General features: G+C 37.2%; 1 protein-coding gene across 1 annotated transcript in view; it reads left to right on the forward strand.

The window, feature by feature from the left end:
• Window positions 1-25,803, forward strand: part of fbxl7 (F-box and leucine-rich repeat protein 7) — a 122,187-nt gene that overhangs the window by 16,293 nt on the left and 80,091 nt on the right. The window contains exon 2 of the mRNA XM_006634387.3: window positions 25,473-25,562. Within this exon, the coding sequence (XP_006634450.2) occupies window positions 25,473-25,562 (90 nt within the window). The remainder of the gene's footprint in view (window positions 1-25,472; window positions 25,563-25,803) is intronic.

Raw genomic sequence — 25,803 nt, forward strand, 5'->3', positions numbered from 1 at the left:
AACACACCCACAAGAAGCGAAACGAAGCCGAATACAGCAAAAACCAAAAGCGAAACGAAACAAAAGCTAAGTGGGACCAAAGTCAAACAAAAGGCCCCTTTATTTAGAAAATCTCCAACTTATATACTAAATAAGCTGTACTCTGATTGGCTGAGAAGCTGATTGATGATGACATCACAGGGAAAAAATTATGTAATGATGGACCAATGGGGGAGGGAGAACAATCAAGGTCAGGAAGTGTGGAACACAGCAACCAAACACACACGGACCACACACTGGGACGTAACAATAACATTTTCACACAAGAATTCGGGAACAAGAGACAAGGCCATGTAGCTGCTGCACAGAAAAAGAAATAAAGACATACTTTGTAACTAAAAATTCCTAATTCTAGTGTCGTAATTACCTTGATCACTTTGTGTACAGACTGTTGATCAATAAATGTACAACAGCAATTAATTCCCATATGATTCCCATATTAATTCCCATATTATAATAGTAATCCAAGATAAACATTATCACAACTCAATTATATACTGTACATATCTAATGGTATGACCCTGAATTTTCCAATCTGGTGAGATCTACAGCTTCACTCTAAGTTATGAAACCACACACTCCCTGCTACACTTGTTAGGGTGTATGAACTTATTAACAAGGCTTATTGTTCTTGGAAATATGATAGAATGATGGAAAAACAGTCAGCTACTACACATTCCAAAACTGCGTGTCACCTTTAGTAGAACAACAACTGTAAAGAAAAGTAAAGAAAATGGAAACTACAGTATGGTCACATCTTTAAGAATATTTGAGATCTTTTGTTTTAGAAAATTCTGAGGCAATAACAGATGTAAACCTGGTACCCAACAATTAATTTGATCTACAGCATCTCACCTGTGGTAATGTCCTGAAAACACTAGTTGCTGCCTATCATAACAATATAAATACAGTATGTGAAATGAGATTTCCAGCTGTGAAGATGAAAAATAAAAGAAAGAATGTGACTTGCTATGCAGATAGTTTGGCCTTTTCATCTTGCCATCCTGACAGGGGCCAAATCATGAGGATCAAACAGGGCCTCTGTTTCCATTAAAGGAAACTCAGCTTGTTCGCTCTAGTCATATAATGGTTTTGTCTTGTATCAGTTATGTGAAGTGGTTAAAGATGGAATGTATTTCAGTATGATTTTTTTAATGTACTCAACAAATAACATTTCTGGGTTAATTCATTGGGTTGCAAGATAAAAAGTGTGAAAGCTGATGGGAAGTTTTATCCAGGAAAGCAATATTTGTACATGTGAAACCACACACTCACTGCTACACACATCATCAATCCTTTTCGAGTTTTGTCCAGGACTCTCAAAATATTCATAAATACCTGATGCTAAACACGTGGTCGAACTTCAGAACCAGTGAATGGCCAGGTCATGGCACAGTAAACGTCTATTAGTCAAATACCATCAGACGTCTTCTGTCTGTAGGTCACTTGTGAGTTGGGGAACTGCTTCTTGTAAAAGTCAGCAGTGGGCTTTGAAGTGTGAAGATGAATCAAATAGAATGTATTATTCATTCGTGGACCACCAGCTGTGAGTGTTTGATGGCCCCAGTGATACCTCCTCTACTCAGCAGTTTATGACATTTTTTATCAATTACAGATGCTTCGTGGCAAGCTCCTGTGCTGGGTGCACTTGAAGGCCCCAAACAGGACCAGGCCTCGAGAATTCTAAACATCTGGGGTTGGCTGAGAAAAATGGCGGGCTTTAGTTTAGCTAAGGACATGCCATAGAGGTAACTCCTTTCCCGGATTGAGTTACTTTCTGCGCTACTATGAACACTCTTGGTTTGGGCCAGACAGCAGAGGAGACAGTTTTGGATAAATGTGAGCTGGAAAGCCACACTAGTGACTATGAACCGCATCATGTCCGATTCAGATTCAGATTCCTTGCTTTCTGCTAACACCCCAATTTGAATAACTCTTTATGCATGCAACCTTCATATTCTGACTTCAAATCATTTGATTTCCACAAAACGTTCCTGTACTGTATATATTGAGAAGCAGTCAAATGAGAATAACTGGTTTTGGAAAGTGGAAGCAGAATGAAGCAGTGGACAGGGGCTCTGGACTTGTAGTTGGAAAGTTGTGGGTTTCAAATCCCAGGTGTGGCACTGTTGTTGTTCCCTTGAGCAAGGTAAATTCCTTAGATTGTTCTGGTAAAATCCTGAGTTGTATAAATAGGTACAAATGCTTTGGATAAAAGTGTCAGCTGAATAATAGAAGTAATTCCGTGAATGCAGTAAAGTGAAGCATGTAAACAGAACCATTAATATTAATGTGAGGATTGCAGATGCGATCAAAACAAAAGTCATTTGTTAGAGGTTATTTTTATAGCAGAAAAAGGGATATTCCACATAAAACAAAACAGCTTTGTTATATAAAACAAATCAGTTTTGCTTTGTGGAATGAAGTGACTGTGTTTATAAAATGTTCTCATGTGACTGATTTGTGCCCATAAACAATGATGTCATTGACACATCACATGCTTTGAAAATTGGCCATAATAACAACAGACAATGGGGGCTTCATAGATTACTTCAAGAACATGTTAAAAACACCATTTTATGACAATGTATGGCACAAGATTTAAAACTGGGGGGAGAAAGGAACTTTTGTGAAAATCCCATCTCTCAAGTCAGTTTGAACAAATGTTCCACAGATCAGGCAAGGCAAAAAATAAAACTCTTCAATTCTGCACACTTACAGTATCCTTAGGATTTATATGGCAGCTCTCCAACACCAAGACTATGTAATGTTTCTGAAATAGCCTGCTAGTGTTTTGTGGCTCTACAGTACATAGTGGATTTAAGGATCATACAGTATGATCCTACACAGGATTCTACAAGATCTTGTAGAAATGTATACAAAATCATGAAGGATCCTAAATGAGGATCCTGAACATTTTCTTAAAAGATCTTGTAGGAGTACTTCTGTCATTGAAAGAGGAGAACATTGCAGGAAGACCTTGTCAATATCATGTACCGTAAAAAGATTGCATTTTACTACCGCATACTGGTAGGATTTTGTCAGGATTAGGAACAATGGTAGATGTCATTGTTAAAACTAATTGGCATAACACTTTTGTTCAAAAACAACTACCATTGCCTATTTTTGGTTATTTGGCTAAACCCTTATTAATGTAAAGTAAACTTGGGAACAGCAGTCTGATTGTGAGGATGAGGCTGATGGAATGTTATGTGAGGAATAAGCTAGGGAGCTGCTTCAAGGGTGATGATAGGGTAGAGGAAGGGGGGCTAGAGAAGAAAGTGTGAGTGATGAGTGTTCTGGAGGAAAGATATACTGTACATAGGAGAACAGAAGTAGGTAAGATTAGGGTTTGCCTTTCTGCCTCATTCTACTCATTATTTTGTGGTGTGGTTTCTCAGCCTTCTCATCCTACTCTGTAGAAAATACAATCACAAATAAAAAATATGGCTCTTATAAATACGATGAGACATGAATTATTTTATTCCAAAAAAGACTCAGTGGAAAATGTCAACACTCTCTAGAATGAAAACCTTGTTATAGGAATCTGAGTAATACACATGAAGTATTGTTTGAACTTTAGAACTCAATGACCTAATTACATTGACATGTCTGAATTGTCGTGTTTAAATATATTCTGTGAACAATGATCTTGCTTAATTGTTCACAGCGGTAATATTACTCAAAAGCTGTAATACCCTCTGTAATAGCTGTATTACTTCATACCAAACTTAATTCCTTCTCTCTTAATCTTACTACTAAGGCAGAATTTACAGCACACTGCCCTTTATTTTCTTGGTTTGCTTGTCCTGTGTGGAGCCTCTTTTAATAGAAACTTGTGTGGAGGGATTTTAAAATAAGAGCTGGAATCGCTGTGGCCGTCGCAGTGTATTATATTTTAGTATGGAATCTAAACAGAAGGAGAGCTGGAGGTAAACATTTGTAGAACCGCAGCGGATGCCACACCAGGCAAAAAGGGAAGTGCACATTTTTGCATGTCTGCAGGAGTAGAATCAAGACGGGCCCGCAGTTTATGAACATAGATTGATAGCACGAGCCAACTTTTTTGTATGGACTGTGACAACAAGTACTTGAATTTGAAAATGCTTTGATGTTTTCTTTGGGATTCTTTAGCATTTGCGTATGAACAGCCAAGAAACTGGTATCACCATAAGATAATAGGAAGCTCATGGTTAGGATGGCTTTCCTTTAGTGTTTATGCGGTATATGCTGTACAAGACATATTGCTTGTTATATTCTGAAATACTATTTCATTTCTGGAGACATTCAGTAAAAAGCTCTTGAGTTTCTGCTTTATACGTTTTTTTCGCCAAATTTTGAAAATGCCCAATAGCTGCACTGTTTTATGTAAAGAACTGATACTTGAGACCATGCACCATATGCAAAAGGCTATGAGTAACTGAAATGAAAATGCTAACATCTGGGGTATTCATAATATTAGGAGCCCTTTTCAGATAAGTGATTGACGATGTTTTGCAATTGCAAAAAAACCTTCCATAAAAAACAGGCTTCTTAAACTTTTCGCAAGGCTGCAGCATTGCAAACTTTCCCCTGAAATCTTGCTACAGATTGGCACAGGGGTCTTGTGAGTTGTGCGACTGATTCTGGATTGTAGTGGAGTGTGCAGTGTGACGTACTACTTGCTTGTCTTCAACACAGAAGACAAATCTGAAGGGAAAGAATCTTAGACACCTGTCAAACCCTCTTGATTTATGCTCAGGCTATGAAACATCACCTCAGAAATCCATGTAGTAGAGTGCATTATTCAGATTGTTTTTATTATTTTAGTTTGTACTCATCACAGATTGATTGTTTTTAGTGAACCAGAAATGGAGTTCCTTCTTATAATATCTGATTCAACAATAGTTATTCTTAATTTATTTGAGTGATGATTTTGGTGTTGTTATTCGTACGAGGATATTTCCTCTTGGATCATTTTGATCAGTAAGTAATCCAGATATGTCTTATGTCTTTGTGTTTTAAAGTGGTCTTTATCTTTAATTCAGCCTTTTGTTACAAAATACAATTTAGTTCTAAATATACAAGAATATGGACTAATCTAGGGGGAATTTCTAATGACTCTATTTCCTTCTAGCTAGCAATTCAGATAACATTGGGTGCCAGAGCAGCTGCCAGGAAATGCTGTCGCCCAAAGGACAAATGGTCTGAACATCCAGAATATACCCAATACCATCAATTTTCTATTCATTGTCTAACTGCTTCACCCAATACTGAATCTTGGGGGAGCTGGAGCCTATCCTGGCAAGCAATGGGCGCAGAACAGGACAGGGCACATCCTAGACAGGATTGCAGTTCATCACAGGGTACACATAGATACACACTCACACCAGGGCCAATTTTCCCAAAAGCCAATTAACCTACCAGTATATGTTCGGACTTTAGGAGGAAACCATAGAACCCAGAGGAAACCCACATGAACACAGGGAGAGCGTGCAAACTCCATGCAGATAGCACCCAAGGAATCGAATCCAGGGCCACAGCCCTATAAGGCAGCAATGCTGACCAGAGCTCCTCAGTGCTGCCCATACCCATTACCTAACACTATAATTGTACTTATTTTGTCTTTGGAAAGAGTGATATTCAGTTGCATCACTGTCCAGTACAGCAGTTTTGTTTGAACTGTTGTTTCTCCATTGAACTTCAATATATACTGTACTTGGTTTTAAACACCTTTAATGACAATAAAAGTGCAGGCTAACATACTGTATGTGGACTTAAAACATCTTCTTTTTGATAAACCATCTGGAGTTTTAATTTGCCGCCAATGCTTTGGAATAATTCACTAAAAATAAACATAAATAAGCATTTAAATTGCCTTATGTGGTTTCATTACATCAGCTTTTTAAAATATTTCCAAATGTGCAAATAAATGAATGACACAACATTAAATTAAGTAAATTAAGACCATGTAATGTTAGTTAGTGCTTATTTTGTTTGCAGCCACAATTTATAATCTCTTTTCCATTCTTTTTTATTACTTACAAATTGTTAAATGTGACTCTTCCTTTCTGTAAGTCGTAAATTAATGATAAAACGTTACTTTTATGATGTAAGTTTACTGAAATAAACATATAGCATCCTTTTCTTAGAATATCACGCACTCTTTGTCTGCATAAAAAACACTGGATGGAACCCAGAAATATCAGAGGAAAGTTTGTTTCCTACTCCCAGTTATTGATGTAACACAGAAATACTACGCTTTAACTCCAGTTACCATATGCATTGTTAACAAATCATTGCTCATTTTTACTTTAATGAGGCATTTTGCTACAGAACTTTTTTCATACAGTAGATAACAGCTGGAGTTTTTTTCACTTAATCTTTCGGCTTTTTAAATTAATTTTATCTGTGCTTTCGATTTTATGCCTACCAAGTTTGCAGTTGTTTTCTAACATCTCGGCTTACAGCAACAACTGCCTTACCGCACAGTGAGAGCAGGGGCATCCAGCTTCATGCCCTTAACCATCATTTTGGATACTTGACACTGCTTGACAAGAGAGTTAGTGTGGAGAGAAGAAGTGGCGCTTCTGCCACTGACATTACTGCAGATGTCCCAGTGAATGATGAGTCGAAGCTGATTTAAGAAGTAGAAAAACATGTCCAAACATGTCTTAACCCTTGCCACTGTAATGGATGACGCTTTTCCATTGTTTAAGAACCTTTGAAAGCCAACGGCTTTCTTCTGCATTCTCTTATTTACTAGTTAGGCCACTTTTCTTGCAGCCAAGTTGTCAGTTACACCATTGAATTTGTAATTGATGTGATAACAAGATTAATTTGAACGGTGTGACTGTTTGCAGATTTTAAACCTACTGGAGGCAGCCTTTTAACAATTGCATTTTCCTAATTAAAATGAAATCCCTAAAATCCCTAATGTCATTTGTATGATCTAATAATATATTAGTACTGATAATCCCTGATTTACATATATCCATCCTACTGTACATAAATCTGACATGACATAAAAAATTGCATCAGTCTTGTTCCATGTTGCCTCATATGCCTATTCTCTCTTACGTGTGTGTTGTTCGGAATCATTTCCACTGTGTGGTTGGTGTGCTACCCTTTCAATCATAGATGAAAAGCATTCTAGTGATGTGAAAAGCAAGACAACGCTAGGAATTAAGTACTTGAATGGACACTGCCATGACAGTTCAAAATTATGTTGGTCCGTTGTATCTTTCACCAATACCACAGTCTAAACACAGTTCATTCCAATAAATATTTTTTTTTGGTCTTTGATGGTATTAGCCAGTTAATGGCTTCAACAGAGCTATTATTTTGTAATGCCCTTTTAGAAATCCTAACACTGCATTTTGGTTTAGAATGCATAGTTCTGTGCAGACAATAATAACCTTCCCCGTGAGAAATAATATTCTCAAGCCTCTTTTCGGGACAGAGAATCTGCTTTTCTCTGTTAAGAAAGAGTGAGGGCTGGCAACTTCTGCACAGTGTCATGTTTGCCAACCACTTAAAACACAAACGCAATACAGCTTTTGCTTATATGGTGCTTCTCATGCAAGCCATACAAGAGAACATTACAATGGGTGGCTGTACATCCTGTTTTTTTTTTCTGGGTTAGTGGCCCAGATGTTCCCACATTTTCTGCCATTTTTTTTTTAATTTGTGCTGAGAGTGAAAAAGTTGTGAGGCCTCAGCTGCGGAAATCAAAGAACATCATGAAAATACCTGCAACCTCTCAGTAAAAAAAGAAGTCTCCCCCACGCTGAACCACAAGAACAGAGCTCTCCCCATCCCCAAAAAAGCTAAAAACACAGGAGTTCCTGTTTTCATCCGTGCCCCATTTACATCAGCACAAATTGTAAGAGCTACAAATTCAACACAATCCAGCTAAATTATGAAAACCAGTTCATTTTAAAACTAATCAAACTCTAGAAGAACACGAGTCAAGTAATCGTTTTAAGCTCTAATTTAAAAGATTTGCTATCATTGGCTATTGAATGACGGTAAAAGGTCACCCACAAAACACCCACAATATATTGTGAGCTGCTATCATTTACAAGAAATGCTTAAGGATGCCTTAAGGGGTTTATAAGCATGTATTTTAAGAAAATAGCCGACATAAATCGTGATTTGGTGCTGAATCCAAGAGGTCCAATTTGACTGACACCGCCATTTACAGAGTGCAAACACTTTTACATGTCTCAGACTCATGAGCGACGGCACATGAATTGACATTGCCTGGGAGAGCGTGACTGGAGAACAGCGATCTCTCTTGACGTATAATTGAATCTCTTTTAGACCCAGGCAGATTGAAAATCAGTTTCATATGGCTGGGAGCTTGTGGGCATGAGCAGGGGGTGTTTTCAAAAGGGCTTCCTATCATTCCAGTGGTGAGCTGTGTTGCTTGCTTTACTTTGGGCTCATCTCCGTCTCCTGGATTCATTATACATCCCCCCCCGTCTTCTGGTATTTCCATCCAAGATTTATCTTGACTCCTGTCTTCTGAAGGTCCCTGGAGGTTCTCTCAGTGGGTGGCAACCAACGTGAACTTTTCTCTGAGTCCTTGTTTTTCCCTTCTCAAGAAATACATCCCGTCATTCCAGGCTTGTGCTTCTGATGCTGTCTCTAATCTGGCTCCGTTTGTTCCAAAAGTTCCTTATTTGGGGTGAAGGATTTTCTGTTGCTTTTAGGGATTTGGGATAGAATATGGAGAATTAGTGTTCTTTTTTGTGTTAGTTCATAGGTATGAGAAGCAAGTATTGTATTGGAGGGCTGTAAGCATCTCTTCATTATTCCTTCATAAACTCCTACAGTACATTGCAATTCCAATAGAAGATTGTAATAAACACATTGCAGAACACTTTCAAATTTGCTGGTTTGAAGGCAAATGTGCAAAACAAATAGATTATTCCCTAAAGTCTGTGTATCTGTTTTTTATTTTAGTGTTTTAAATGTAATATCAAACTATTACTCTTCTAACCCTTCTTGCATAATGTTATGCAAGTCATATTAAGTCCATAGTATTGTTCTTCTGTTTTGAAAGATCTCAGATTTAAATCTCTGAAGCTTTGACCAACTTAATATGTGTAGCAGAAGAAATTATGTGACCACATATTGTAAGGTCAAGGACTAAAGTAGTTGTTTATTTTCCCTTAGAGACTGACAGCTGTACAACAACTATCCTATTTCTTAAGTTTCCAAAATATTGTTTCAAAGCTGCAAAAAGGCTCTGCTCCTTTTATTATCAGTGGGATTGTTTAAGTTCATTGAGTCTTATTCTATAAATAAACACTAATGGAAAATAACCAAAGTCGAATGCACACACATTCTTACATGACATTTCCTAATCTAGTCATTGATTGTCTTACATGTTTAAAATACATTTTAAACCACTATCTTAATGAAAGGAAATCTGCAAAGCAGACATAATGTTCTTGTAATTGCATCTGCTGTTGAATTGGCAAGTGGTGTAAAATGCTTGAAACAGAATACCATCCATTCTCTAGCTTCTTTTTTCAACTCAGGGTTGTAGGGGAGCCGGAGCCTCTGTCAGCAAGCAATGAGCACAAGGCAGGATACACCCTGGATGGGACACCAGTCCAACGCAGGGCACACACAGACACACACACACAAACTCAGTTTTCTCAGAAGCCAGTTAACCTACCAGTATGTCTGGACTTGACAGGAAATTGGAGCACCCAGAGGAAATCCACACAAACACAGGGAGAACTTACAAACCTCTCGCAGATAGATTAGGGTTGAACGCAGAGCCCCAGCACTGCAAGGCAGAAATACTACCCACTGTGCCACCGTGCCACCAATTCAATATTTCATTAACCTCAATGGCAGATAATTAATTTAGCTTTTGTATGTCAGGCACTGCATTCTGAAATGATAAAGATGGTGGTCTTGAAAGCATATTGAATCGTAGACACATACAGTACTGTAGAGGACTTTATCTTTGCTGATTGTACTTTGAATGCAATTCCTTCACTAGCACCTCCATCTGTGCCACACTCTTTACAGTTAAGTAACTCACCACCAAAGGTTGATTTGTTTAATTTCTGATTGTGATAAAAACTTGAATCTTAAGGCTTTAATTTTTTCCATTGGTAGCATGGCCTATACCCAGAATGAATTGCAGAAGTAAATGGTTATACAAGTAATTGGTGGGAAGGTAGATTAATCCACACTGTCAGCGTGTTACGTTTAGTCTCTTAACAAAACCTTTCTCATCTAAAGAAAAAGTATACTTAATATTACAACCATGCAAGGAAGAGTTTCTAAGTGTAGAGAATATTTGGTCAACTTGTTCAATCATAGTTTTTCTTGATCTCAGAAGCTAAATGTCATTGTAAATGTATGGACCACTGATGTTCCAACTGATTTCAGTGTTGCCTGTTATTACACACATGTACACACTGTTTTTAATGTTTCCACTTAGAACAATCCTGTCAAATAGCATATAATAGCCTGATGGATTTACTTTTATGAACTATACTAATTATAAGATATGCACAATATCCTAATTGATATTTTCATTTAGGAGCTGAATTAATGTTCCAAATTCACTTTCCAAGTATAGATTTTAGGAAGAAGAAGACATGAACACAAACAGTACTAAAGTACATGGTGTTTTCACTACCTTGTCAAAATTGTCATTTGACATTGTCGTAATTGTCAAAAACACAGTACCCCTCCCCCTGACATTAGTCCAGAAAGGCCTTGAAGCAAATAGCTTAAAATAAAATAATTTAGAAAAAATTAACAAAGGACTTTAAAACTGGGATTTTAATATTATGAAGTTCGAGTTGGCTGCTGTGGGTAAGCTGCAAAGCAACAGGTAAAGCTTTATTCCATGCTGAAAGGAAAAGAAAAGAGACACAGTTTCAGCTGATGAGCCTTCTTCAAGTGGGGTTTGCCTTAATAAACCTTTACCTGTTCCATTTTAATATTATAATATTAATATTCTAGTGTGACCACTGATTGCCATTGTCTTATTTAAAAAAGTCTTCCAACCCTCATGATGTGTGGAGAATTGAGTCTGGAAGTGCAGGATGTCTCCAAATTACAAATAGACAGCATAGTTTCAGATTAAACATTGACAAGAGTCAGATGTGCAACTCCTGTCCAGAGAATCTCCTATATTATTTGTTCTTTATTATCATTTACTTAATTGGAGTTGTCTGAATTAGCATTGATATGATCTCTCCAATGTGGCAGGGGCACTCCAGGACTAAGAGATTACTGCTTTATAGAGCAAGTTGTAGACTTATTAAAACATAAAACAGCGCTTGACATTATCAAAGTACTACATATATTTCAGTAACCCAAAGTGCCTGGAGTCTTTCTTTTTAATTTTTCTGCCTATGATTTGATACACATATGCCTGTGGCCTTGAGCATGCTGTATGCCTGACATCATACACCTTTCTTCTGTTGCACAGGAAACACCTGTAACACATTTGAGTGTTTCAGACACACTATATCCTCAAGAACTCAGCTTTGCCCAATCACAGTCTGGCTACTTGAAAGTATGTGTGATATACATACTGTACTGTACAGTACATCATTTTTTTAATATTATGGATTTACATCTTACGAGTTGAATAATTGTTAGGGATGTGGATAATGGAAAGAAAAATATCCGTAGCAACATGTAGGGCAATGGATACTGCTATTCTGTTAGTCAAGATACACCACTGGCTTTGAATGTAAGCTATTGTGCTGTGCTCTGTGCTGGATCTGCAGTTATAAAATGTTGTAGATGGATCATCTTGGTCATAGGCTGTCCTACTTTGTGGGAATGCAAGGACTGGCTGGATTAAATGAACTGGGGTTGGGGAAGGAACAAGGCAAAAAAATAGGCAATTTTAAAGTGAAATTTTGTTTTGCGAGAATGTACCGAAGGAAAAAAAATACTTTGCTTCTTTGCTAGACCTCCAACACAAAAGGAAGCCTGTTCTAGCTGTCTGATTGAGAAAACCTATAGGGATGGAATTTATAAATCCAAACGTAAATGCTCTGAACTAGAAAGAGTTTTATGTTTTATTAAATAACCTTAGGTTTAATTTTCTTTGTGTTTAATTTTAAACAGGGACATCTCTTGCTCTTATCCTTGTTAAATGCTGACTCTTTGACTAATAGTAGCAGAAATGGGTCTGGTTGGTTGGTTTCATGGTGGCCTTAAAGCATGTTGATGCTACATTTGGGGATCAACCTCATTCCCCCTTCATCCCACCTACATGCCCTGTCCTGTCCCTCCTATCCTGTTCCGGCATTATTTATACGGACCTCTGCATTGATCAGATCCATAGTGCCCGTGGAGACATGGAATGTTGATGCTAATGAGGTCACATCCTTATTGCATGGTACTGTATCTCTATAACAACTATCTCACTGTTTTTTAAGGTTATTTGTTGGGAGGTTTCAGTTTAGGAGGGCAGTGAGGAGCTGGGGAAATCTTGTGTTCTTTTTTTGATCTCTTAATTAATTTAAAAGACTAAAGCTCTACTATCCTATTCTGCCAATATCGATAGGATGACACCTTAGCTGAGTATCTAGCCTGTGTTTTCTTAACGAAAAGCACAGAACCCTTAACCTCTATTCATAGCAAAGGACATAATGGCTATACATTATTTTTTAGATTTCCTGACATTTTGACATGGAAAGACTAGCTGAATGGTAACTTTGATTAGTGATCATCGACGGTGATTAGTGGCTGATTGTGAACAGTGTAGTGCCTGGTGAAGAAAAGTGCAAACACTGAAGGAATGTGTATTTGAGTCTCGTGGAATTGACTCAGAAGAAGTGTCTGTATGTGGAGGCAGTTTGTTGGAAAGTTGCTGTAAATAGAGGGAGTGGGTTTTAAACCATGTGTGTATGTTTACTTAATGCAAATCACAGCTGAAAGCTTCTCTAGGCTGAACTTTGACATTTTCAGAGTGTATGTTGTTTAGAGATGGGCTGTCCTATGCTCCTTTGTGGTGTATGTTGTTTATAGATTTTGTACTCCATTAAAACCCAGACATGGAATTTGTAAGTAATTAAGTAAACATTTAATATGTCTTTACAGGGCAAATTAGACACTAGACTTCAGTGACATCATAGCATGTTTGTAAAGCAAACCGTGATCAATTGAGTATCTGGACAATATCTGTTTCAACAGTTTAAAGATTTTCAGATGTTAATATGTGTCATATAGCAACACAGTTTTCTAATGAAAGGGGAGCTGGTAGTTTAAGTGCCAAATGTAAAGAGTCCAGGAGTACAAGTGTCTTTCATTATTTTTATTTTCACCTTATTTTGCTTTGCTTTTGTGAAAGTTCTGTGTGTGCCTCTTAATTTTCTAACTGCATAGTTAGGAGCAGTTAGAGAAAATAGGTTGCACAACATGTGGAGAATCTGTGCCTTAATGATTTAAACATCTCACAAAGCATTTGTGTGCTGACTTTGGCCTAAGACTGGGGCCTCAAATTTAGTTCAGCATAAGCCCTTCCCTTTTTAAATGGACGTGGTAACAGTATCTTTTAAAATGGATAACTATACATTTTTTGTCATTATTCTAGTTCAGCACTCACTGACATTTCTGTAACATTACCAGTAACAAAGGTAATACTAATTTGGTCTCTCATTCCATGGTTCAGCTTACAGTTTCCCTGTAAAAAATACAAATAAACTAAAAAATAAAAAACTGTAATTTTGGACTCAAACGTTGGAGATTTGAGGTACACATATAAAGTTATGACATGTGTTTCACAATTTTATAGCAGCTTTCTAGTTTTTCCTATTTGTCTCTTAATTGTATAGTGGTTATCTGAAAAGGCAAGGCTCATACTGTAACAGCTTCTTCCCTTGTATGTTACAAACTTTACAAAAAACGTTTTGCAATCTGGATTAAGTAACAAAGATTAAGTATTTTAATTATATCAATTTCAGTCTGGTAACCTTTGAAGTATCTCAGTTTAATGTGTGAACAATTGAAATCTTCTAGTGCTTGAATCAGGGGAGAGAATACTTACACATACGTCAATAATGTTAAGTTTTTTACTTTTTCTTAGAAGTTGTTTTTTAACATCAGCCTTATACAGTAAGTGTTAATTTCGAGCATTCAAGCTTTGATTAAAAAGTGATTGATTAAAGGTGTCTGCTTCATTTGTAATTCAACTAAGTGGGGCATCACTGGAAAGGGTGAATACTTCTTCAAGACACTGCACTGTATATAAGAGGTTCTTAACGGTCTATGGCATGTTTATTTCAGGTTTAACAGTACCTTTAATTATTGCTGGAACTGTTTTTTTTTTGGTATGAAAGCCATTTTGGTATTTTTTTAGCCTTTTGTTGGTTAGGTCAAGCCACTGACCTTAACCCCACTAGGCCACAGTGGGATGTGTGTAAGACCTTAAAAAGATGAGACATAAACAAGCCAGAATCTTAAAGGTTTGGTTTGCTTTGGAGACTGGCAGGCATTTCATTCTGACATAGACAACTTTAACAACTATGAAAAGTTTTGTGTGAGGTAAATTATTGGAGTATTGTATGATACTAGTTTATTCCATCTCTGTTTTTTACATTGGGTGTTTATCTTTGTTAGGGCAGTTTTCAAACTGCAGTACCACTCAAACAAGCAATATAGAAATGTTCTAACATATATTGTATTAATAGGCAAAATAGATAAAAATGAACAGGAAACAGAATCCCGGGTCGAAAATACTGTACTTAATTTTTTGTACAAATCAGAAAGGGGAGAGATTTTGCCTTAAGCCTTTTGTAGTTCCTTTCTTGGCAGAGTTACAAATCCGTAAGGAATAGACAAAAAGTAATTCCAATTCCAAATGTAAGAAGAAAAAGGAGCATAAATCCAGAAGAAAAATATATCTTGAGATCTGCTCCAATTTCAGGAAAAAAAAATAATTCACTTCCCAGAAAAGGAAGCTACAGTATGAAGGAACAAAATACTGTATATGCCTGAGCCCAGTAGCTCTCTATGCAAAATGGTTGTTTTTTGCACTTACATTTAAGGGGTGAATTTCAAGGTTCCTGTGAACATCTTCTATCAAATCCCAGCTTTCACTTATTGGACTATTCATGCACATGACTGTGACTTTCCAGGGGAAAATTCCTCTAGCTTAGCTATGAGATCAGAATGGAACTTCTTTCTGTTCTTCGGATAATGTGGTCTTTCTTGATGATTACAATCATTGAATTTGGAATATTGTTTAGGAGTGGTGTGTGCGATTGCGTACGGGTTTTCTCCCCAAGATGAATTGTTTTGTAAAAATAAACCATGAATCTTAAGTAAACAGCTTCAGACATTTAATACGTGTTTAGCAAGTCCTCTACATGTTTAATATTGTTTAATGTATACAGGATAACACAGGGAAGTTGTTAAGTTGCCAGTTAAGTTGTTTAGATGTGTAGGCGTAAATGACTAAAATAACTAACATGAAATACAATGAAGTACTTTTTCTTCTTAATAAAAATAAATGTTTGGTCCTCTGTTTAACATACTGATGTGCTCTTTATGAAGGGTTCCTAATAATCCTGTTGTATATGTTGTGATGAATTGTAGAGTATACACTCCTTTTGAACCTTTGCTTCATGACTCTTGTTTGTCTTTTTCCCATGTTTTGACATAACTAATCCTAATTGTTTGCTATCTGTTAAACAAATGGGTTTACAAATGACAAACTTAGTCAGATATCCCAAATTCGGGCTATGCTTCAATTTAAAATGTGTTCTCATCTAAAATTATGTTTTCAGTTTCTCACGGAGGTTGTAATTGTTCTGAATCTTGATTGGCATAAAAGACTGAATGTCTACCTTTTTTTTTAAGTGAACTAACTGGTACTTCAGATTGTGCATGAATCAAAGATTTAGAAGCAACTGATGTACAAAGAGGCAGTGGATAAGGGGGGAATAAGCAATGTGTCTTAATTCTAACACCTGGTTTATCAATATTCAGGCAATCGTGAATGTGTCTTTCTTAAGAACAATACTTAGATGAAGCAACTTTCATTTTGTTGCATGTGCTCAGTCTTAATATTTCAGCATAAGTTTAGAGAATTCTCGGCCTGTGTTTGTTTGCCAAGGTTGTGTTTCTAACAGACCAAAATAACAAAGAGCACTAAGTATTGCAACATGCTTGTGGCCAGTACAATGTGCCTTCTGACATCATCTTAAGGAGGTGTTCCTTCTTCTCGTGCATTCGGAGATGTCCCGTTTCAGATAGAGGGGGTTTCAAAGGATTTGTATTTGAAACATAGCACTGAGCATTCCTTTTATGTATTATCCCTATTATAATTTTTGTTATAATCAACTCTTAACAGATTCAGTTTGGCTCTGTTAGATTAAAATGAGCACCCCAAAGTGCAAGTCAATTTACATCAGCCCTTTGCTGTACTATATACAGAACATTACCATCTGCATTAGTTTAGGCCCAACAACCCTGCTTTGTGTGCTTTGTGTTTTCCCCATTGTCATTTGGTGCTGTCATATACCATAAAGTCTGTTATTTTCATATGGCAGTAGGACTGGGTAATTAAACTGTTACACTAAAGAGCCCAGTGATGATCTGAGTACTGTGGGTAATGGGAGCAGTTTTGCAAACACTGTGATTTACTCAGGCTGTCTCAGTTTGCTTGAGGGTTGCTGGTGGACAGCAGTTTTCAAGTCTTCCAACACATTCTCAATAGACGTTTGACTGGGCCGCTCAAAAATATTCACTTTACTAGTGTTGAGATAAGATCACTTTATTAGCCATATACAATTTCTTGCATTAGGAATTTGTCTTTTCACATACCCCAGCTTGCTCTCCATGAGACAGACAGGCACACAGACAGGGAGAGAGAAGCTTGGGGTCAGAGCACAGGGTCAACCATTCATACAGCACCCCTGAAGCAGCTGGGGTTAAGGGTCTTGCTCAGGGTAGGATTCCTCTGCCTGCCACAGGATTTGAACCGGCAACCTTCCAGCTGTAGGCGCAGATTCTTAGCCACAGAGCCACCACTGCACCCAGTCCACTCTACCGTAGCTTTGACTTTGTGCATGAGATAACTGTCCTGCTGAAAGGTGAGGTTAAGTCCCAGATTAAGGTCTGAAGCAGAATTTCTTCTAAGATTTGCCATTACTTTGCTCCATATTTATTCCCATCAGTCCTGACAAGCTTCCCAGTACCCGTTGATAAAAAAGCACAACTACAACATGCTCAGCAGTAAGGACGTTGCTAATTGACTGATGCACTATGCTGGCGTCAGATGTCACACTTTGCATTTAGCCCAGAAAGTTCAAATTTTGTCTTGTCTGACCACAGAACCTTTTACCACAAGTTTTCAGTATCACTTAAATGCTTTGTTGCAGACTCCATAAGGGATTTGAGATGTTTTCCAGACATGCCAGCTTTGTGGAGCGATTGGGATATTGTTAACTCATTTTTCCCCACCACAGCCATTGAACTTTATAGCTCTTTCAAAATCACTATTGGCCTCATAGTTGCTCCCCTAACCAGTTTTCCCCATGCTTGGTTGCTTAGTTTGAATGGATAGCCTGGTCCAGACAGTGTCTGGGCGGTGTGATAAACCCTCCACTTTTTAATGACTGACTTCATAGTGCTTAAAGGAGTGATCAGTTGTTTTTCTTTTTTGTTGTTGTCCTTTTAACAACTTTGACCCTGAGATGTTTTGGAAGCATCTTGGTCTTGATGTTTGAATCCCTGCTGGAACTTCAGTATCTGACTGAGGGACCTTACAGAGATACAGTAGGTGTATTTATTGCAAAATCTAATATTGCTTGCAGACAAAGGCCAGCTCAACTAACTTTGAGGGTTTTTTACTTATGCAAAAATTCTCCTTTGAATGTGTGTCTACACTACATACAACAAACACTAATTTCTACTTCAAATTGTCATGACTGCATGCTTTCAAGCAACAAAATGTGGAAACTGTGCAAAGGTCTGAATATTTTTGCAAGGCACTGTATATGTTAAAAGAAATACAACTTTCATGAAGACATTGATCAGGTACTACATATAACTTACTCCCTAACAATCCAATTATCACATAACTTATAATATCTCTTTAACTGCTGTCTGTTGTGACTATACATGTGCAGCAACTGAAGCAGACAGTATGACTGTTATTCTGATTGCAGTGACATTATACAGAAGTATGATTAGAATGGATCTTTCACCCACATTAAGGAAGTTTGCTTCTGAGGCTATTACATATGAGTAATGTTTGCAGATGCCTGATCAAGTGAAATCAGTGAGCTATTTCACAAGCTAAAATCTAGGCAACCATGGCCAGATAAAAATATTGTAGTAAAGGCAAATTAAATGAAGAAATGAATAATATAATTTATGAAGCCAAAAAAAAGCATGGTAAATATGACCTCTGTAAATCTTAAAAATACTGTGGCAAACCTAGCATTTTGCTGTTTTGAAATTCCACTTTAATTTAAAATTGTTCATAATTGTGTTTTTATTGTTTTCAGTTTTTAATTTACTGCTTGATTTTGATGTTTCCTGCCTCCCCTGGTTTATTGCATTTCCAGAAACCTACATATTTTGTATTTGGCGTTTTTACAGTACTGTACCTGACACAGGATTGCAGACCAGTGTGGCTGACCCAAATTTCTGGTCCCTGACACACTCCCTCATTTGCCCTGTCCATATGGAAAGGGAATATCATTTAATAAAAGTGGATCTGAACTTCCATTAGTGCAAGAACACATATGTATTGGCATTGCATTAGTTGTAACTGTGGTATTGTGAGGAGGTGCTTATGTCTTAATTCTAGTACAGTGATACTGTATACTGTACACTGCTGGTCACAGTCAAACAAGGTTCATAAGACACTTACTTGTCAAGGAGTAAAACCTGGAAACAGTGATAAACTAGACCTATAAAAACATGATTCAAAGTAATTACATTTCAACACAGTGAAAATAATAATAATAATTGCTTACACTTATATAGCGCTTTTCTGGACACTCCACTCAATGCGCTTTACAGGTAATGGGGACTCCCCTCCACCACAACCAATGTGCAGCCCCACATGGATGATGCGACGGCAGCCATAGTGCGCTAGAACGCTCACCAAACATCAGCTATTAGTGGGGAGGAGAGCAGAGTAATGAAGCCAATTCATAGACAGGGATTATTAGGAGGCCATGATTGGTAAAGGCCAATGGGAAATTTGGCCAGGAAGCCGGGGTTACACCCTTACTCTTTTCGAGAAACACCCTGGGATTTTTAATGACCACAGAGAGTCAGGACCTCGGTTTAACGTCTCATCCGGTCAGGACCTCGGTTTAACGTCTCATCCGAAGGACAGCGACTGTTTACAGTATATGTCCCCGTCACTATGCTGGGGCATTAGGACCCACATGGACTGCAGGGTGAGCGTCCCCTGCTGGCCCCACTAACATCTCTTCAGTGATCCTCCTGAACCAGGAATATCAGTAACTTAAGTAAAAAACAGAAGTATAAGACTTTATCTGAAGGTACTAAATAGGTACATAAAGTGCTGTAGGTCTACGTATTCAGCTGCAACAAACAAACTGTAAGTTTCAAGCAGATAAATCACCTAAATCAATTCATGGAGTAAAAAAAACAAAACATTACAATTACACATAATCACTAATTAATATAGCTTACAAACAAATACCAGTATTAACTATGTGTATTATAACTTCATAGGTGTGATATACCTGCTGCATATAATAAATATCCTTAGTAGTAGTTATTGTCATTTTAACAAAGTGTTAAATTGTGGCATGGTCCACAAAAAAGAGTAAATATGAAGTACAGAATGAAATATGTACTATATACCTTTTCCCATAGCTAATTGATGTACTGTACCTCTTAAACTCATGGATCACTTACTCTGTAGGAGACAAACTAAGAGGCAGGTAATTTTTTTCATGCAAAAGAGCTGTAGTGTGACATTTACTGTAAGTAAATTGCTCTAATACAAATGATAAATGGAAAAAAATAGAAAACATCCATTGAGTAGTTTCTTTTTAGTTACATTATGATCTTTAAAAGTCTGAAAGCCTAAAGTCTGAATAAACAGACATTCAGTTTAATTTAACAGTTAAGTTATAGTTGTTAGGGGTTGAGAATGGTTTGCACTACAAAGCTATTGGTCCTGTTGTTTTTTGTGTCAAACTGAATGTGTTACAACTTTAAATCTGGAGCTTTAAAAAAATATTTTTTTTATTTAGCCCAGTTGAATTTCTTCAGAATTGATAACATTTCGGGAATTCCTCTATACCGTATACCAGTTAATTCCTAAATTAATGAGGAAGGGCCGCCGTTTCCATTCTACAAGTGTAGCTCTTCTGCTTTGACTGTGGACTGTCATGCTTGACGTGTACATGCTTGCGAGCGAACATTTGTTTTACAGTTTGAGACTTAAAGTCATTTTGAGATTCGTGATGATCGTTCTGACTTCTTAAGGTTGTGTTTGGAACTCTGGAAAATTGTAATGGGAGTTTTGAACTCGTGATTTTGAGTGTGAGCTGTGGGGGCTGGCAACATAATTGAGGCACAAGTCAAAAATAGTATTATACATACATTCTGATTGTCTGTAATTTAGTATGTGATATATAAATGTATATCAAAATGTGCCTATAATACAGTAAAAGCAAGTGGGTTTAAATCCAGGTGCTTATTGCTAAAATGCATTTCAGTATCTTCAAATGTATTTTCCCTGGCAGTTGTTAGGATTACTGTACATACTGTAACAGTATATTGGAATGATATTGTCCTGACCAGAGTGCATGGCCTCTACAATGCTGTATGTGTTTTGTGAACCTCTTCCTTATGGAAGAGGGTGACTGAATACCAGATTCCTGGATATCAGTGGTGGGGAGTGGTAGCTGTCTCATACTGGCTGGGAAAATGGGAGACTCAATTACAGAGCACCCTCACTCTGCCAGGGCGACCAAGCTTTTCCCCTTGTGTCACCAAAAATACCAAATCTGTGAGGAGCGTACACATCAGAGAACTTGAGATTAGCCGTAAAATCATGTTCATTTTACATCCCCAGTTACAGGGCAGAATAACTCCATATGAGCTCTAGATATTGTATCTCATGGTGCCAACTCTGTGCCAGTTTATTGTGGTTAAGCTTCTGTGTAGTTTGGAAGAGTGTTTTTAACTTATACAGTTGTTGTGACAGTTGAATAAGGATTTGCGTTATAGCAGTATATAACCTATGAAATGCAAAGCAGAATAAGCTTCAAGAGGAGGTACTTGTTGTGTTGAACATTAAAAGATTCATATGGGAGCCATTTTGGACAAGATTATGGAAATTACAAAATAAAAACCTTAATTGAGGGTGGAAGGTTTGAAAAAAATTTACCATGCCATAAACTGACTTATTCATCTTGGCATCTGGTAGATGTTTATTTCACACTTGTTAATAAGAAAAATGAAGCCAAAGCAAAATGATGTCTCAAAGGGTCCTGAAAATCTAAACGCATTCTCGTTTAATTTCACACGCAAGTGTTTTGTCACATGTTAGGGTACTGTGAGTCAAATCTTTTCCTGCCTTTTTTTGGTGCTGTTTTTGTTTGGTTTACTTGTTTGATGAGACTGTTGATTTTTTATTGTTGGCTTTAAATCCAATTGCTTACTGACGACAGAAAGTCAGAAAGAACGGTTTCCTTTTCTGGTTTTCACTTTGCATTTCTAAACTCAGCTGGAGAGAACATGTGAAGATCACGTACTTTGCCGCATCCATATTAAAACAGTGTCATATTAATTATTTACGTTGTCATTTTTAAGAAAACAATCTTGCGTTCTCTGTCCCTGGAACTCATCTACATCCAGCATAAGGTAACCAGTCAAGGGAGAGAAAGTGTGGTTTATGACCGCAGAATAGGGTTAACAGAAGAAAACAAAGCATGTGATTGTCTATATTACTTGCTTTATGGAGCAGAAATTGCAGTCCAAGCAAAATACACTGTTTAAAATGACTTGTTGTACATGAATTTGTGTAATCTGTACCAGCTGCATAGATCTCTGAGAGAAACTGTCGGTCTTATAAGCAGTAGAGATGGTGCGGATGCCTTTATTGAAATTTGTGTTGGGTTTAATTGGAATTGTTAGCCATTTTTATTGACTCTAAGTGTTTTTTTATTACATGTTGCAAAGAAAAGCCCTTTAAGCATACCAGCTCATTACTGAAGAGGCTTTCCACCCATGCTGTGTGCAGAGGATGTGGAGTGTTTTGAGGAAGTTACATCACAGGTCAGGGGTTATTAGGCTACACGTTTCTTGGTGTTTTATCACTGGGTGTTTAATGTCCTTCTACTAGCAAGCTCTCCTAGATTCTGTGATTCAATTAATATCTTTCTGCAACTGATAATGCTGTTTTAATTTCGTTACTGACCTTTTTGTTTCAGGATTTGGTGATGATAAATCGATTCCTGGAAAATAAAGATGAAATACAGTCCAGGAGAAGGAGTTTCCTTCGTGGCTATGATAGATGTGTTCTTTGCTTATAAAATAACTCATGTAGCTTTGTATACACCTCTGATGGAAATGATCCCAAAATGAGGTCAACATACAGTAAATAAACCGATTCTCTGTAAACTCTGAAAACAGCCATTCAGCAGAAAAGTGAATAAAGGCCTACAATAATTATAGTGATCAGAAATAATGAAGAAGATACTTGGGAGAAGTTTTCATATAATTTTTCAGACAAGAAAACCAAGGTGTGAGCCAAAAGTAAAAAAATAATTTGTTTGGGTGGTGAAAAAAGTCTGTAAAAGAAACTAAAAATATACCAAACACACACTGACCATTTGCAGTGACAGAAGTGTAAATAAAAATAGTAATTGTGCTAAGATATGGTTTCTCCTTTTCTGTTTTAAGTTGTATTTGACAGTTTTCAGGCCTTGAGTTGAACAAAACATTGGAGATACAGAAACAGTATGCTTAAACAGCAATAGATTAGTTACTTACAATGTTCTTGATGGGTAGTTCTGATTATACAGCAGCACCTTTACTGTGACTGTGAAAGACAATCCAATGTTTACAATTGTATATCCCCTTTTCACACCTTTTTATACTGTTCATTTTGAGGGAGGCCATCCTTAGTGCAGTGTACAATATACTGTATACAAACTGACCTTAGGACAGTTTATGCTAAAAAACAAAGCATGCTTCTATCCATTAGTACCTAAAAAAATACCTTCGCTGAATTGCCACAGTATTTAAAATTGGATATTGTTTTGCTTATCATGAATAGGAAAAACATAGTAAGGTTTAAAGTAGCATTTATCACAAGCTATACACCTCCCAAAACAATCTTAGAGAGCATACTGTTCTCTCTGCTGTTCAGTTATGATAATTTGTCTTTTACTGTAATCCCCTAGGTTAAATGTTGAAATGTATGCTAGGTTTCACCTGATCATGATATTTGAGAAAATATCCTTAATTAACAGCTGTAAAATTGGGTTCTGAAATAGAGCTGCTCTGAAATAAAATATAACAATGAATTATTAATGTTATCAATAAATAGCTTTGCCTTGTAGTTTTACACAATCAAAGTTTAAAATGCTACCTACTCATTCTTCAGTTTTCCTTCTTCTTACTTTATACTTTGTTTAAATAATGAGTAAATACTGAATACTGTATATTCATTATATGCTCTCACCCTAGCTTTCATGATGGGTGTACAGTGTAAAAATGTGAACAATTTAATCAAAACAATTTCAAAGTGTATCACCTCTGTTCTTTTGTAAATGTTTTGCTGTGTTAAATAAGACTATACCTTAATTGACTATTGTTAGGGATAATTTCCAAGAGAAAATTGTTTTGTATAGCTATACATTATATTTTTTAGGTATGTATGATCAATCTGTGCATCTTTTCATTTTTGGGATGGGAAACCTGTACTCCATGGAGTTGATGGGATGTCATCAGCACACTTTCTAATTTCGAATTAGAATTGTGTAAGCACAGCTTGTACCTAGGCCAGTTTTGAGCCACTTCAGCTAAACATGCCACAAAAAATTACTTTGATTGGTAAGATCTACAGTTTATTGGTTTAAGTTGGATTTTACTGTCTAAACAAGGCAATAAGCTCAATGAGTTAAGGGTTATAAATTACAGCTGAAACTATCAGAATTCTTCTGGGTTTTGCTTAAAGTCACAGAGGATATCATGTTTTATGTGCTTTTGTGTAGGGAGGCTGGGTTGCAGACCACCTGACAGAGAAGCCTGAAAATGAAAACTTTAAACTGCAGAGGATGTTATAGGCCATAAAATAATTAAATGCATAACTTTATTTTTCAGTAGGTAGCTGCATCATCTGCAAAGCAAAGGGTAAAAGCTTATTCCATGCCGAAAGAAAAAGACTTTTGGCTGTGTAGCCTTCCTTTAGGATGGGTTCCACAGCTGAAATGTATTTTCTTTTCCTTTCAGCATGGAATAAACCTTTACCTGCATGTTATTTTTGTCTCCTTTCTGTTCACAATTGTTCATATAATCAAATGACACCATTTATATAATAATTCTATAGACTTATGGCATGATTCAAGTGTTTCACAACCCTTCATAACTGATGACCTGAGAAATGATCAACATCATTGGCACTTCCATGTTTTCAGATTACCCCAATTCCATCAACCTTGCAAAAGCTGCATCTCTTTCGGAGCATGTGTCAGCAAAAAAACAAGATTTGTAAAAATAACCTTTAGGGACATACCATTATTTAATCAATGTAATTACAGGAGAGTTCCATTGACTGTATGTAGTAAGGCAAAGGCAATATAGTATCTGAGCACACAGTTAAATCAAAAAGACCAAAGTGCCTAAATGTTGGTCTACAGTGTTGCAACACCTAGAGAAGTCCTTGCCTAGGGACTTCATGCTAATAACAAATCTAATGTTGCTTATGAGATAATTTAATAATAATCCCCCCAAACTACGAAATTATCACTTTGGGGAAAGAGGTCTACTTTTGTGTGTTTAATATTGTTTCCCTCTGGGGTTCGTTAACCTCCGATTGCTGTACAACATAAAAGCTTCACTCTGACACATGTTTTAGAGACACAGGATTCTAGGCTTAAAACATTACGAGGCTAGGGAAGGAATTACACATCTGCAATGGGTGTGAGTTGTGAGGCTGTTGTCTTCTGCAGTCAGCATTGGTCTGGGAATAAGATAACAACGATCAACTGCAAATCATCACAGTAATGCAGCTGCGCTGACTTCTGTGTGGTTGCAATTAGTGTTAAAAGTAAAAGAATGCCGAGTGATTACTGTGATTTTCAATGCGTGACAGCCAGTCTCGTAGTACCAGCTTTCTCGCATGCACTGCGATGGCGATCGCTGGTAAAGGTCGTTAGATTTCCTTTCCCCCTTTCGTTTGCTAATTGTGCTGATGCTATTTTCTGATCTGCTGTGTTGTTTAGGCAAAGGCAGTTCAAGCATCTCATCCGACGTGAGTTCAAGTACAGATCACACACCGACAAAAGCTCCAAAGAATGCGGCTACCAGCGAAGGTAAGGCATCTGGACTTCATTAGTATCGCCAGCCCCCTTGCACAGCATTGCCTATTTTTGGAAAAACTGCCTTTAAGCTTTAAATTAAAAACAAACTTTCCCCTTCGGGCTTCACGAACATCTCCCAGCGTTTTAAAAGAACCCCTTCCCTGTTTCGTTCATCCTGGGCACATGTCTTTCCAAAAGAAAGCAGACATTCAGCTTCCATCCAGTGTGGCCCCAAGGTTGAGGGCCCTACCTG

The sequence above is a fragment of the Lepisosteus oculatus genome, chromosome 6 (genome assembly GCF_040954835.1).
Source record: "Lepisosteus oculatus isolate fLepOcu1 chromosome 6, fLepOcu1.hap2, whole genome shotgun sequence".
In the NCBI taxonomy this organism is placed as follows: domain Eukaryota; kingdom Metazoa; phylum Chordata; class Actinopteri; order Semionotiformes; family Lepisosteidae; genus Lepisosteus; species Lepisosteus oculatus.